This window comes from Oncorhynchus masou, chromosome 17 (genome assembly GCF_036934945.1).
Source record: "Oncorhynchus masou masou isolate Uvic2021 chromosome 17, UVic_Omas_1.1, whole genome shotgun sequence".
In the NCBI taxonomy this organism is placed as follows: Eukaryota; Metazoa; Chordata; class Actinopteri; order Salmoniformes; family Salmonidae; genus Oncorhynchus; species Oncorhynchus masou.
Genome location: NC_088228.1, coordinates 6,977,313 through 6,992,527, shown reverse-complemented (window position 1 = coordinate 6,992,527; position 15,215 = coordinate 6,977,313). Strand labels below are relative to the sequence as shown.

Sequence of the window (15,215 nt, the reverse complement as noted above, 5' to 3'; positions counted from 1 at the left end):
TGACATGGTAAAATGGTCATTACACAGTATTAACCTATTCTATTAAGGTTTTTTCATATTCGTTACATCAAAGCAGGCACCACTGAGTAACATGTGGCACCAGGTAGTTGCATAGGAGTACATCATTGGTAGTTACCAATTGCATCATTCCCCATGGGCGGCAGGGTAGCCTAGTTAAATAAAGGTAAAATAAATAAAATAAAACATTTACCCAGTCTTTGTCTTCAGTGGTATGGTTGTGCCTATAATCTAATTTTGCACCCCCAAAAAATTCAAACTGCCTGCCCGGCGTGAAAAATGTGATGACAAAACAGTGACATACACTCTGAATGACCTAAAATGATCAATCTCATATTGGTCTTTCGCAGTCAGACAAACCCAAGCTGTACTGTGCAAGTAGTCTAATAGTAGGCCTACTATTGAAACAGATAAACAAGACAACTGAGTCAAAGAAATCCTGTTTTCGCTTTCAAAAGTGAACGTTTTTTAATAAATAAACAAACTAAACTGGATGTTCAAAGTCTACAATGCTCAAACCACATCAGAAGACCACTTGAGGTCTGAGAAAAATCTAAGAAATATAGATTTTTTTGCCTGTAGTTACCCTTTAATTAAACTGGTCCAGCACTTAGCACTGTTTGGTTAGTGTGTTGCTGTAGAGCACATGAGATGGAGTTTGCAAAACAAAGGGCCATTGGATTGATGCAAATAATCATGATATCATTCTGCCAGGTAGGCATATATAGGCTACGTTGTAGTTAACATTTAATTGAAAAGGTTTTCAAGCCTTTCCATCAACCAGTAGAAGGTTAGGCCAGTCATTAGCATCGCTATATTTTTCCTGTTCCTTAATTGTTTGAAACCTGGAAGTTTTATCAAATCAATGTGTATTTGTCATGTGTGCCCAATACAACAGGTGTAGTAGACCTTACAGTGAAATGCTTATTTACAAGCCCTAACCAACAGTTTTTAAGTAAAAAATAGGTATTAGGTGAACAATAGATAAGTAAAGATATAAAAACCGTAAAAAGACAGTAGCGAGGCTATATACAGTAGGGAGGCTATAACAGTAGGGAGGCTATAACAGTAGGGAGGCTATATACAGTAGGGAGGCTATAACAGTAGCGAGGCTATAACAGTAGCGAGGCTATAACAGTGGGGAGGATATAACAGTAGGGAGGCTATAACAGTAGGGAGGCTATAACAGTAGGGAGGCTATAACAGTAGGGAGGCTATATACAGTAGGGAGGCTATAACAGTAGGGAGGCTATATACAGTAGGGAGGCTATAACAGTAGGGAGGCTATATACAGTAGGGACTCTATAACAGTAGGGAGGCTATAACAGTAGGGAGGCTATAACAGTAGGGAGGCTATAACAGTAGGGAAGCTATATACAGTAGCGAGGCTATATACAGTAGGGAGGCTATAACAGTAGGGAGGCTATAACAGTAGGGAGGCTATAACAGTAGCGAGGCTATAACAGTAGGGAGGCTATATACAGGCACGGTTAGTCAGGCTAATTGAGGTAGTATGTACATGTAGGTATGGTTAAAGGGACTATGCATATATGATGAACAGAGAGTGGCAGTAGCGATGAAGAGGAGTTGACGGGTGGAGGGTGGCGGGACACAATGCAGATAGTCCGGGTAGCCAATGTGTGGGGACACCAGTTAGTCGGCCTAATTGAGGTAATCTGTAAGCCTCTACCTGAAGAGAGCGACTTTATCAGGTACTGTGGTAGTCCTAGTGTAGTAGTTTACCAAGGTACTGTGGTGGTACTAGTAGTAGTTTACCAGGTACTGTGGTAGTACTAGTGTAGTAGTTTACCAAGTACTGTGGTAGTCCTAGTGTAGTAGTTTACCAAGGTACTGTGGTAGTACTAGTGTAGTAGTTTACCAAGTACTGTGGTAGTCCTAGTGTAGTAGTTTACCAAGGTCTGTGGTAGTCCTAGTGTAGTAGTTTACCAAGGTCTGTGGTAGTCCTAGTGTAGTAGTTTACCAAGGTACTGTGGTAGTACTAGTGTAGTAGTTTACTAAGGTCTGTGGTAGTCCTAGTGTAGTAGTTTACCAAGTACTGTGGTAGTACTAGTGTAGTAGTTTACTAAGGTCTGTGGTAGTACTAGTGTAGTAGTTTACTAAGGTCTGTGGTAGTACTAGTAGTATACCAGTTACTGTGATAGTACTAGTAGTAGATTATCAGGTACTGTGGTAGTACTAGTAGTAGTTTATCAGGTACTGTGGTAGTAGTAGTAGTAGTAGTAGTAGTAGTTTATCAGGTACTGTGGTAGTCCTAGTAGTAGTTTATCAGGTACTGTGGTAGTAGTAGTAGTAGTGGTAGTAGTTTATCAGGTACTGTGGTAGTACTAGTAGTACTTTATCAGGTACTGTGGTAGTCTTAGTAGTATTAGTTTACCAGTTACTGTGGTAGTACTAGTAGTAGTAGTAGTTTATCAAGTACTGTGGTAGTACTGTAGTAATAGTAGTTTACCAGTTACTGTGGTAGTACTAGTAGTACTTTATCAGGTACTGTGGTAGTCCTAGTAGTAGTTTACCAGGTAATGTGGTAGTAGTAGTAGTACTAGTAGTATTTTATCAGGTACTGTGGTAGTACTAGTAATAGTAGTAGTAGTTTACCAGGTACTGTGGTAGTACTGGTAGTGGTTTATCAGGTACTGTGTTAGTCCTAGTAGTAGTATAGCAGATACTGTGGTAGTACTAGTTGTAGTTTATCAGGTTCTGTGGTAGTACTAGTAATAGTAGTTTACCAGGTACTGTTGTAGTACTAGTAGTGGTTTATCAGGTTCCGTGGTAGTACTAGTAGTCATTTATCAGGTTCCGTGGTAGTACTAGTAGTCATTTATCAGGTACTGTGGTAGTACTAGTAGTAGTAGTAGTAGTTTACCAGTTACTGTGATAGTACTAGTAGTGCTTTATCAGGTACTGTGGTAGTCCTAGTAGTATTAGTTTACCAGTTACTGTGGTAGTACTTGTAGTAGTAGTAGTAGTTTACCAGGTACTGTGGTAGTACTAGTAGTAGTAGTAGTTTACCAGTTACTGTGATAGTCCTAGTAGTAGTTTATCAGATACTGTGGTAGTACTAGTAGTAGTAGTAGTTTACCAGTTACTGTGGTAGTCCTAGTAGTACTTTACCGGGTACTGTGGTAGTCCTTGTAGTAGTTTACCAGGTAATGTGGTAGTAGTAGTACTAGTAGTATTTCATCAGGTACTGTGGTAGTCCTTGTAGTAGTTTACCAGGTACTGTGGTAGTACTAGTCGTGGTTTATCAGGTTCCGTGGTATTACTAGTAGTACTTTATCAGGTACTGTGGTAGTACTAGTAGTACTTTATCAGGTACTGTGGTAGTCCTAGTAGTAGTATAGCAGGTACTGTGGTAGTACTAGTAGTAGTAGTAGTTTACCAGGTACTGTGGTAGTACTAGTAGTAGTAGTAGTTTACCAGGTACTGTGGTAAGACTAGTCGTAGTAGTTTATCAGGTACTGTGGCAGTACTAGTAATAGTAGTTTACCAGGTACTGTGGTAGTACTAGTAATAGTAGTAGTAGTTTACTTGGTACTGTGGGAAGACTAGTCGTAGTAGTTTATCAGGTACTGTGGTAGTACTAGTTGTAGTTTACCAGGTAATGTGGTAGTACTAGTAGTGGTAGGATTTCCCAGTACCCAAAACCATACTGTTGGTATACCGATGGCAAACAACCAATAACACGGGGGACCAAATATTTCCCCCATAGTTTGCTATGCTTCTTCTAACAGAGAGAAATGCTGACATTGCCAAAATGATTTGGAAACGATTCCAACACACTCTCTCATTAGAGCTAGTATCCAAGGGGATGCTGGTCGTGTTACATAATAATGTGGGGTTGAGGGACTGACTGTGGCTGGAATCCCCCCCCCCCTCCATCCCATGAGTTTCTCTTTAACCACTGTTATTTAGCAGCAACAGCACAGCATGGGAAATGGTTGTCTGTCTGTGTGGATTCATGTAGAAATTCTCATCTTTGTTATTCAGTACAGGAAGATTCAGAGAAGTTATTTGCATGTACAGTATATTAGGCTATGTTGAAGTTGTATGCGTGATGCTAACTGATGACAGAGTGAGGGTCAGAGCAGGACTCTTTGCTGATTCCGCGTATGACTTTGAATGTGAGTTTGCGTGACATTGAAAACCAGGCCGGCGTTGGCCACTGATCAGCTAAGGATCATTATAGACTAGAATAACAGATCAATGAACAGGCCAATGGACCACCGGCCATGTCATCTTTTTCATTGTTTTACTTCTTTCTTTCTTTCCGTTCCATTTTTGTGTATGTCCATTTTGACCAACCCACCCAACAAAAAAATGGCCAGCCCATCTGGCATTTACCAGAATTGCCAGATGGCCAATACGCACCTGCAAACAATGCCCACCTGGCACATAGGACAGGCAAATGCTCAAAGTATTTGATAGTTTTTTGTTGTTGTTTTGTTTATTTTTCAGGGACCATAAATAACATGCAATTGCACCAGATTTAGCTAGATAGCACTTTTTTTTTCAAGTTCTTTACTTTAGTGGGACTCGGCAGGTAGCCCAGTGGTTAGAGCATTGGGCCAGTAACCAGAATGTTGGTAGATCAAATCCCTGAGCTGACAAGGTAAGAATCTGACCTTTTACCCCTGACCAAGGCAGTTAACCCACTGTTCCCAGGCTGTCATTGTAAATAAACATATAATAATAATCACTGTAGTTGAATATATATAAAAAAATGTTTAACCCAGGTTGGATGTGCTGTGTACTGAACATACCTTGGTTATTGTTTAAATACTGTACTAGGCTAACCCTAGCCTACAAGACCTGTGCCTCAATTGACATAGTAAACACCGTGCTGTGAAGCAAATCCCACCTCTCAATCCCCCCGATTGGATTATCCCAATTGTTGTTAAAAATAAACACAGTACCAGTTCTGCTAGCATCCACTATCCTGAATGGACCATCAACTAAATGGCAGGTATTTAATTGCCAGTACATCAACATTTATTTGAAATCACTGGCTTTCTTAGCTCTAAATTGTTTTCTAGGTTTGCAAAACTTGCTGTTGCAGATGGTTTGGTAGTCATGCTATATTGCGTCGTTAGTGTGGTTTGGGGTTTGGGCATCCCCGGCTGCATAGCATCAAGTGGTGTGCGGGAGTGGGGCATAAATAATCAGCTAATCTTCCAACCTGGCAACCTTCAAATCACTTCTGCCAGTGAGAGAGGAGTCGCTTCCATCAGCGGGAATGGTACTTGTGTGATTTTGATCCAACTGGACATCATACAAGCCATTTAGGATAATCGAAACGGCACTTTATATTTCTGAAAACGTTAGAGAAAAAAATCCTTTCCCGACCGTTTGCCTATGCATGATGAAGATTGGGGAAAGGAATCAAATTGCAGATATTTAGACTTCCCGAAGTCAAACTAACAATTATAGCCGGTCATCGACTGGGAATTAAGCAGTGGAAATGGCAACTGTTGCTTTTGAGGGAACTTCGCTCATGAACATGTTTGTACAAAACTGTTGGGTTGTTGGCACACAGCGAATAATTAGTCAACGCGGAGAGGAAGAATTCATGGAGGTCCGGACCGAGTTATCGGACAGGAGCGTTCTCTATTTGCACAGAACGGACCGTGATCTCGGAAGCCTTCTAAAGAGACTCATGGATGCTTTCCCAGAGGATAGAGCAACTCCTACACAGTCAGCGCTCCGAGATGGTAGGTAGCCCGTTATAAATACATGACCCATGTTAAACAACTCACAGAATCAAAACTACGTTATTCTATGTCCTATGTGGATGAAAAGTTGAATAGACCATTTCACGTGGAAATAAACCTAAAATGTACTGGCCCACAATAATAATTAAAAGTACAGCCTACATTGATGGATACTGTCTTGTGAAGGTGTACAAACCTAGTTTATATAAAAACACCAAGATGACATGTCGTTCTTACATGGACAAAATCTTGCAAAGACATATTACAAATGCATCATTGAAAGCCTATACAAATTGTAAACCTATCGTCTCCAGTATAAATACAGTATTTAAAATAACTTGACTGTATTTATATTCTGAAATACCTTAAAATACAACTTGTATTGAAATAGTTCCTGTCTATGTTTTTCCTCACCAGGATTTGTGCGAATAAGAGACGCTGCAGAGGCCAATGATATTGAGATTCGATTGCAAGAGGTGGAAAAACTCCTCAGGAGGGTCGTTACCTTGCCAATGAAGGTAGAGTGGCCTATAGTTATTTACATCTAGCAATGCATATCGATATACAGTTTTGACTCTTCATAATAACCCTCTGGCTATTTCAACAGGCCACTAGTTGACGTGGTATTAAATGATACAGCGTGGACTCAAATGACAATTTATGTGTCTCCTTCGAGACGGTTGGAAAAGCATTTCCAGGTGAAGCTGGTTGAGAGAATGCCAAGAGTGCGCAAAGCTGTCATCAAGGCAAAGGGGTGGCTACTTTGAAGAATCTGAATTATATTTTGATTTATTTTGCACTTTTTTGGTTACTACATGATTCCGTATGTGTTATTTCATAGTTTTAATTTCTTCACCATTATTCTACAATGTAGAAAATAGTACAAATAAATGAGTAGGTGTGTCCACAATTTTGAGTAGTGCTGTAGCTTATACATATCCCTTCTGAGGTTGAATAATATTGCTTATGAAGTCATTTATTTCTGAGCCTTGGAAGGGTCACCCAATGTACTTGGGCTGTATTCCCTGAAAACGTTTCCCCTAGACGGGGTGAAGTCGGCGGGATTCCTTACATCCTCTCTCCTCGCCTCCTCAAAACTTCAGAGAGAAGCGAGGTGAGCATTGGAGGAGATTTTCTCCTGGGTTATTTTCTCCCAACACTCTCCTCCTTTCCGGAGAGAAGGTGACGAGGAGAGAGGAAACAAGCAATCGAGGAAAATACTGTTGAGATTCACCCAAGGTTGTTGTGTTCCACTCTCATCTTCAACCTTTTCGTCTACAGTATTCACGGTCGGAAGCAGTGCTCACATTCTTTGAGCAATCTCCGCTGGACCTGATGATAAGAGAAAACAACATCAACAACATGGAGCCATACTACCAGAGTCCAGTAACAATATCAGGTCTGAATGTATCTAGCAATTTATTTAATAACCATGTTTTACTGCAAACAAGTGTCTGATTTATTGTTTAGCTAATTTCACAGTCCACATTCCAGTTTCTGGAGGGCAAACGAATGTGCTGCCCAATTGAAGCAACATCAAATGCACTGAACAAAAATATAAATGCAACGTGCAACAATTTCAAAGATTTTACTGAGTTAAAAGTTCAAAAAAGGAAATCAGTCAATTAAAAGAAATGCAATCTATGGATTTCACATGACTGGGCAGGGTTGCAGTCATAGGTGGGCCTTGGAGGGCATAGGCCCACCCAATTGGCAGCCAGCCCCAGCCAATTAGAATGAGTTTTTAACCAAAAATAGGCTTTATTACAGACAGAAATACTCCTCAGCACCCCTCCCACACCTCGTCAGACGATCCCGCTGGTGAAGCTGTGGAGGTCCTGAGCTGGCGTGGTTACACGTGGTCTGCTGTTGTGAAGCCGGTTGGACGTAAATTCTCTAAAACAACGTTGGCTGTAGCTTATGTTAGAGAAATGAACATTAAATCATCTGGTAACAGCTCTGGTGGTCATTCCTGCAGTCAGAATTCCAATTGCACGCTCCCTCAAAACGTGAGACGTGGCATTGTGTTGTGTGAAAAATGGTACATTTTAAAAAGTGGCCTTTTATTGTCCCCAGTACAAGGTGCACCTGTGTAATGATCATGCTGTTTAATCAGCTTCTTGATATGTTACAAATGTCAGGTGGATGGATTCTCTTGGCAAAGGAAAAATGCTCACTTAACAAGGATGTAAACAAATTTGTGCACAAGATTTGAGAGAAACAAGCTTTTTCTGCATATGGAACATTTCTGGGGATTTTTTATTTTTAGCTCATGAAACATGGGACCAACACTTTACATCTTGCATTTTCTATCTTTGTTCAGTGTAGTTTAATTGACAACATACTATGGGGAGTTGCACTCTCGCAACTTCAGTTGAAAGATCTACAAACAAGCCTGACAAGGCCATGAAATCCATGTCTATCTGGAAGCCCCGCCTTGCACAGGTGATACGTGTGAGGCAGAGATTAATATTCTTCAATTATTCCACTCTTCACCTAGGTGTGAATGATATACGCTTCTGAAAACAAACAACTGGAAAATGAGACTTTCTTATGTTGCGCCAAACTAAACTGTCCCATAGTGGTAGAGCGTACTCACCTCCCGGACATTGTGTGCTGAAGGTTGTACTTGTTCCTAATCACAAACAATTAGTTCTTCTTCAATTTGACGGTGCAACGTGTAAAATGGCTAAGAAAACAACTGAAGCGGTTCTGGCTAAGCTGGGTTCGGGGTTGAGATCATGCCCCCAGGTCAAACCAGTTATAGCATTTCTCTGAAAGATACCATCTAGTTTGTCTTGGTTTGGAACACGCTCAGGTGGCACTCGCTCGAACCAGTCCGTGTGCGCATTGCCACGTACTGCGTACAAACTCTCTTTAAAGACAAGTAGCATTCTTGAGAAAGCTTGGAATTACCGATTGCTACTTTCCTTTCCTGGATGCCGGTACCTCGGCTGGGACCCGAAGAGCAGGATGCGGAGAGGGATTAGGTGGTCGGAGAAAATGTCGTCTGCCTTGTGCCTGCCTGCGCCCAACTTGGCTCCTGTGCACTCTGTCGTTGGTTAGGGGAGGCTACTCTAAGACAGAGGGTGACCAGGTTCGGTGAATACCCCCCCTGAGCACATGGATGGGCTAACCCTTGGAGCGAGGGGACTTGGCACGGGTCTGAGTGACTCGTGCACCCCTCCGCAAAAACATTACTGTGACAAAACAGAAGAGAACCTTTCAAAACGAAGGAGGTGCCACAGAAAATGCTACAACACCGACTTTAGTAGTTTGTTGCAAAGCGCTTCGCCGCAGTGTACCCTACTGAACATGACCCAGTATTGTACATTATCAGAATATTAACAAACATATTGTGCCTTTTTGCTTTACAGATATCATGAGGTGCAATGGATTTTGTCTGGCTAACACGGAGACCATTTTTTATGACTACAGTGCACCACAGGATAGACACAGAGCCCTGTCAATGTCCACATGTACAGAGTCTGCAGGTTTTGGGTGAGTTTTCTTTCAATGTCCTTTCATCATTCAACTTACTAATTTTATTTCATACAGTGTGTAAATAACTCTGAAATGTTCCCTAGTGGACAGTCATGTTTATTGTACCTCATGCTACTATCCATTGTGATAACAGTCTTGGTTGTGGTTTAGAAAATTATGATACATATATTATGTTATTTTTAAAGAGTTAGTTCACTTAAAATAAAGTTTACTTATTTTTTTGACTCAATTCGTCCAGACAGTTGCCCTATGAGCAAAAGACATTGAAAATACACATTTTTTGAGTTCACTTAAAATTGTCACGACTTCCTCCGAAGTCGGTCCCTCTCCTTGTTCGGGCGGTGTTCGGCGGTCAACGATCTACTTTTCATTTTCCATTTGTTTTGTCTTTGTCTTACACACCTGGTTTCAATTCCCCAATTACTTGTTCATTATTTAACCCTCTGTTCCCCCATGTTTGTTTATGAGTAATTGTTTGTATGTAATACGGTCCGTTGTGTGGGCTCGCTTTATTGTATTGTATTTGTCTATTTTGAGTAAATTACGTTTATTTACTCATATCTCTGTCCTGCGTTCTGACTCCTCTACACAAGCTACACACAGACCACATTACAAAAATAAAGTTCTCTTTTTTAACTCAATTAATTTCGACTGTTGCTCTATGAGCAAAAGACATTGAAAATACACATTTATTTTGGTAGAAAAGGTCATCCTTTTTGGTTTTTAACGTCTTCAGCTCACTGGGTCATTATTTAGCTAATCACATCCAGCATTTCCTGGTTAGCATTTTCAGAGCATGTAGCAATGCTAATGGGAATGGATGGACTCGGGTAGCGGTACACCCAAAAGCATGGGGAAAGAGCATCCACTTTCCCTCGCTCCACATGTCTTTCCCCATGCTTATATGTACACCGATAGCGGGGTCTATCCGTTTCCTTTAACATTGTTTTGCTTCAAATATTCTAGTCTTGGGATGCTGGACATTGCTAAAAAAAACTGTTGAAATAACTTTACAACTGTCAGTGTCACTGATCCCGCCGAAGATGGTGCCCCTTCCTGTTCGGGCGGCGGTCGTCGTCGCCGGCCTACTAGCTGCCACCGTTCCCCTTTTCTGTTTCATTTAGTTGTGTCTGATGTGCTGCACCTGTTTCGTGTTTAGGTTTGGTTGTGGGCTATTTAAACCCAGCAGGCCCGTCGGCTTTTGTGCTTGTTTTTCTGTTTGTGGTGTTTGATTATTCTTGTGGTTTCATTTTTCCGATCAGTTTCGTCCTGTTTGGTTGGACTGGGACTTTTACGCTCCCTTTGTGTGTGGCGTGACCGTCTCTCTGGTTTTGTGGGAATATTAAAGATCCACATCTTTTGATGTTACCCTGCTCTCTGCGCCGGACTCCTGCACTCACTACTTATTGAAGCCGTGACAGTCAGGCGGTTCATCCAAAGTCGGATAGAAACAAACTTCCCCTTTAATTAAAGGCATATTGCACTGCATTTTTCAATATCATGATGATGTGGCAGGTGACACTTTGCTTCTTTAAAGTCCAATATCTTGAAAACTTAACTGCTGACATGCAAAACATTTCGGGACTGTATCAACAGACGAATGAAGATGTGGAGAAAAAAACATATCGTTTCAGTATTCCCTTTTGTCTTTGTCTCACATAGAACAAGTCACCAGCCATCAACATGCCTGCAACTTTCTTACACTACATTCTCCAATGCCTTGTCTTTGGAGTATTTTCATATTTTTCCCATCGTTTTTCAGGTACGATACCCAATCTGGGTTTAAGGAGACCCTGGACATCGTTGAGACAGCATCAACGGATGGTAGTGCCGAAGACCAAGAAACGTCTTTCCCTAATCTGACGTACTACCAACTACTGACCTACGAGACTGATATTCTGGAATGAACGACAGTGGCGGACATATTGTTTGAGTCTGTATGGTTCTCACTTTCACTGGTCCGGTCCAAATGATGTAGGTTACAGACAGGGTTGGGGAGTAACAGATTACAGTAGTCAGTTATGTGTAATCTCATTACCCCTCCAAAACACTGTACCTGTAACAAGTTACGTTACCAGCAAAAATATTGTAATATTTGTAAGATACTTTTGGAAAAACTAGATTACTTTTAAATTCAGAAATTATGTTTTGCAGAAATACATTGAGACCTTTATGTTTTCTCATTGACATTCAATTCAGCAAGTTTGTTCCACTTGAGTGAGTTTTGACCACAAGACCACTATGACGACTCACCAATGTGTTTGACGAATCCTTTTTGTTGTTGTCTTCTAATGTAACTGAAATCATTCAGATTACGTTAATGAGTTTGGGTAATCCAAAGGTTACGTTTCTGATAACAATTTTGGAACAGGTACAGTACTTTTGTAGTGTAACTTGTAACGGATTACATTTAGAAAGTAACCTACCCAACCCCTGGTTACAGACTGTTGCTGCTAGACTCTCCTGGTCTGGTCTAAATGATGTAGGTTACAGACGGCTGCTGCTAGATTTAAATGGTTTCACAATTTGTGCCACGATGATGGTAGAGTAAAAATACTCGTTCTCCAAACTTATTAACAATATACTAACTCACCAATATACTAACTCTTAACAAGATATTAACTGACTTGCCTAGTTAAATAAACGTTAAATATAAAATAAATTAATATGAAATATATTGCATTGCAGTGAGAACTGGTGTCATTCTTTTCCAGGTTAAATCACTTGATGTGTTTTCCCAACATGCAGGAAAAAGGTTTGCTCAACTTATTCTAGGGTTTCACATCCTGGAATCTGCTATGTTAAAGTTTTGTTGATAAATACTGGTTGGGGATGGGGAGATCAGAGGGATATAGCACAGGAAGGGAGTGGTGGGGCAATGTGGTGGTCTGCGGGCGGCAGCACTACCACCAGACCAGACCCCACCACATTTCCATGGATCTGTACCCCTATCGCATATCTTGTTGGAGCCCACATTGCCGTAGGATTAAAACTGACGCCATAATGCACAGTGAGAAAAGGGGACATAAATGAGAGTAAGTAAATTGTGTATCTCATGCCTGAGTGGGGCCCCCACATTGGAATTGGTTCCCCAGTCTAGAATGTAAGCTGCACAACACTGCCGCCAACTGGCCAATAAGGATAAAAGCACATTCCAGATATGGTGCAGTTCTTTGGCTGCATCTCGATAGTGGCTTTCTCTCCTCGTCTCCTCTCCTTCATCTGCATTGATCTGGTGGTCTTGTTTTGATCTGTAACAAACTGGTGAAAAGAACATAGTGAAGCCTATACTAGATCTAGTCCAATCCAGTTCTTTACCTAGTCCAATCCAGTTCTTTACACCAGCTAGTCCAATCCAGTTCTTAACCTAGTCCAATCCAGTTATTTACCTAGTCCAATCCAGTTCTTTACTAAATCCAATCCAGTTCTTTACACCAGCTAGTCCAATCCAGTTCTTTACAATACCTAGTCCAATACAGTTCAGAAGTCAGTCCAATACAGATCTTTACGACAGCTAGTCACATCCAGTTCTTTATCTTGTCCAATCCAGTTAATTTACGCCAGCTAGTCCAATCCAGTTCATTACGCCAGCTAATCCAATCCAGTTCTTTACGCCAGCTAGTCCAATCCGGTTCATTACGCCAGCTAGTCCAATCCAGTTCAGTCCAATCCAGTTCTTTACGCCAGCTAGTCCAATCCAGTTCTTTACGCCAGCTAGTCCAATCCAGTTCTTTACGCCAGCTAGTCCAATCCAGTTCTTTACGCCAGCTAGTCCAATCCAGTTCTTTACGCCAGCTAGTCCAATCCAGTTCTTTAGTTCTTTACGCCAGCTAGTCCAATCCAGTTCTTTATGCCAGCTAGTCCAATCCAGTTCTTTACGCCAGATAGTCCAATCCAGTTATTTACGACCAGTCCAATAGAGTTATTTTACACCAGTGTAAATGAAGAAAAGTAGACAAGTAGAGAAAGCCATTTTAGACTATTCAAATAAAATGTAATTGTATTTGTCACATACACCGTTTGCAGAAAGTGTAAAAGGTGCAATGAAATGATTGTATGCTAGCTCACTCAACATTGCAGTACAATAATCAATACCCAATGAGATAGAGCCTGTGTATTTTCATCTTGCATCCTTTGGTTCCCTGATCATTTTGCAATTGAGTTAATATCATACCATCTAATTCCTTTATTAGATTAACAGTGCAGTATTTTGGTTTAAGCGTTGTTATGAAAAGAGTTGCCTAATGTCTCGACCGTCAATGATGGAAAAGGTAAACAAGGAACTGGGGCAGCAGTTCCTTGGTGTGGCAGGGTAGCCTAGTGGGTAGAGTGTTGGACTAGTAACAGAAAGGTTGCAAGTTCAAACCCCCGAGCTGACAAAGTACAAATCTGTCGTTCTGCTCCTGAACAGGCAGGTAACACACTGTTCCTAGGCCATCATTGAAAATAAGATTTTGTTCTTAACTGACTTGCCAAGTTAAATAAAGGTTAAAAAATGCATTTATTGACCTTTTTTCTTTTTTTAAACATGAATGTAAATGTTAAATAATCCATACAAAAAGAGTGTAATGTAATGGCTTGAAGTTACTTCTGTATGTTCCTGGTGTGAAATGAAGCGGTCAAGGGCGCCAAGTCTTAGACTCATCACCTATATGAAGCTGTAGTTAAATCATTAACTATTGAGGTAAATCACTCATGTGAGTCTCAATTGACTTTAAAATCCTAGAGGAAAACCTGGTTTTGTCTGCTTTCTACCAGACGACAATTATCTGTAAGGTCCAACACCCCCTTTGGCCTCCTTTCCTTCCAGTTCTCTGCTTCTAATGACTGGAATGAATTGCAAAAATCGCTGAAGCTGGAGACTTATATTTCCTTCACTAACTTTAAACATCAGCTATCTAAGCAGCTAACCAATCACTGCAGCTGTACATAGCCCATCAGTAAATAGCCCATCCAATCAAACTACCCCATCCCCATATTGTTTCTATTTACTTTTATGTCCTTTTGCACACCTGTATTTCTACTTGCAAATCATCATCTGCACATCTATCACTCCAGTGTTAATTTGCTAAACAAAAAAATCTTTAGACTATGAGCTGCAGAGGGGTGTGTCTGTGTTTGACCTGTGTCTTTCTTCAATCTGCAGCGGGCAGACAAGCTCGATATCAGTCAGAATTCTCGTTGACGTATTTATATTTTTTCAATTTTGTCACCCCGACTTGTTAGATATTATGCACATTGATAGCAAACGTCCTTACCATTTCATTTATCATGGTAGCAGGCTAACAGGAGGCAGCAGCAGCCCGAAAAATAGAAGTGATTGGGTGAAATTATGAAGCGAGTGGACAGAGAAATACAGCTTCACCCTATCCAATCAGAGTAGCAGGATCAAAGTACAACCCACCCTTCTCTTGATAGACAGGCAAACTAGCCAGTTGAGATATTTAGACCATGTAGCACCTCTCTTGACTCATTGACATGAAAAAGATCCGTCCTGACACCCGAAAATGTATTTTTTTAATTTCCAGAAATTTGCCCATTGTCACGCCCTGGCCATAGAGAGGCTTTTATTCTTTATTTTGGGAAGGACAGGGTGTGACTAGGATGGGCATTCTAGTTTCTTTATTTCTATGTTTTCTGTTTCTATGTTTTGGCCGGGTATGGTTCTCAATCAGGGACTATAGTTGTCTCTGATTGGGAATCATACTTATGCAACATTTTTTCCCTTTGTATTTTGTGGGTAGTTATCTTGGTTAGTGGCACAATAGCCTTAGGAAGTGTCACGGTCTGGGTCTTTGTTGGCGACATTGACATAAATAAAGGAAAATGTATGCTCACCTGCACCTTGGTCCTGTCACGGCTTTTGTCTGTAGAAGGAGAGGCGGACCAAAATGCAGCGTGGTTGTTATTCATTGTACTTTAATAAAGAAACTGTACAACAATAAACTAACAAAACAACAAATG

General features: G+C 40.8%; 1 protein-coding gene across 1 annotated transcript; it reads left to right on the top strand.

The window, feature by feature from the left end:
• The first annotated feature begins 5,021 nt into the window (after positions 1-5,021).
• On the top strand, positions 5,022-11,928 carry LOC135558122 (PX domain-containing protein 1-like). Its single transcript, XM_064991865.1, has 5 exons — positions 5,022-5,747; positions 6,165-6,265; positions 7,029-7,146; positions 9,125-9,248; positions 11,014-11,928. Exons 1-5 carry the CDS (start codon positions 5,498-5,500, stop codon positions 11,156-11,158), a joined length of 738 nt encoding a protein of 245 aa, XP_064847937.1. The 5' UTR covers positions 5,022-5,497; the 3' UTR covers positions 11,159-11,928.
• Positions 11,929-15,215: the final 3,287 nt, after the last annotated feature.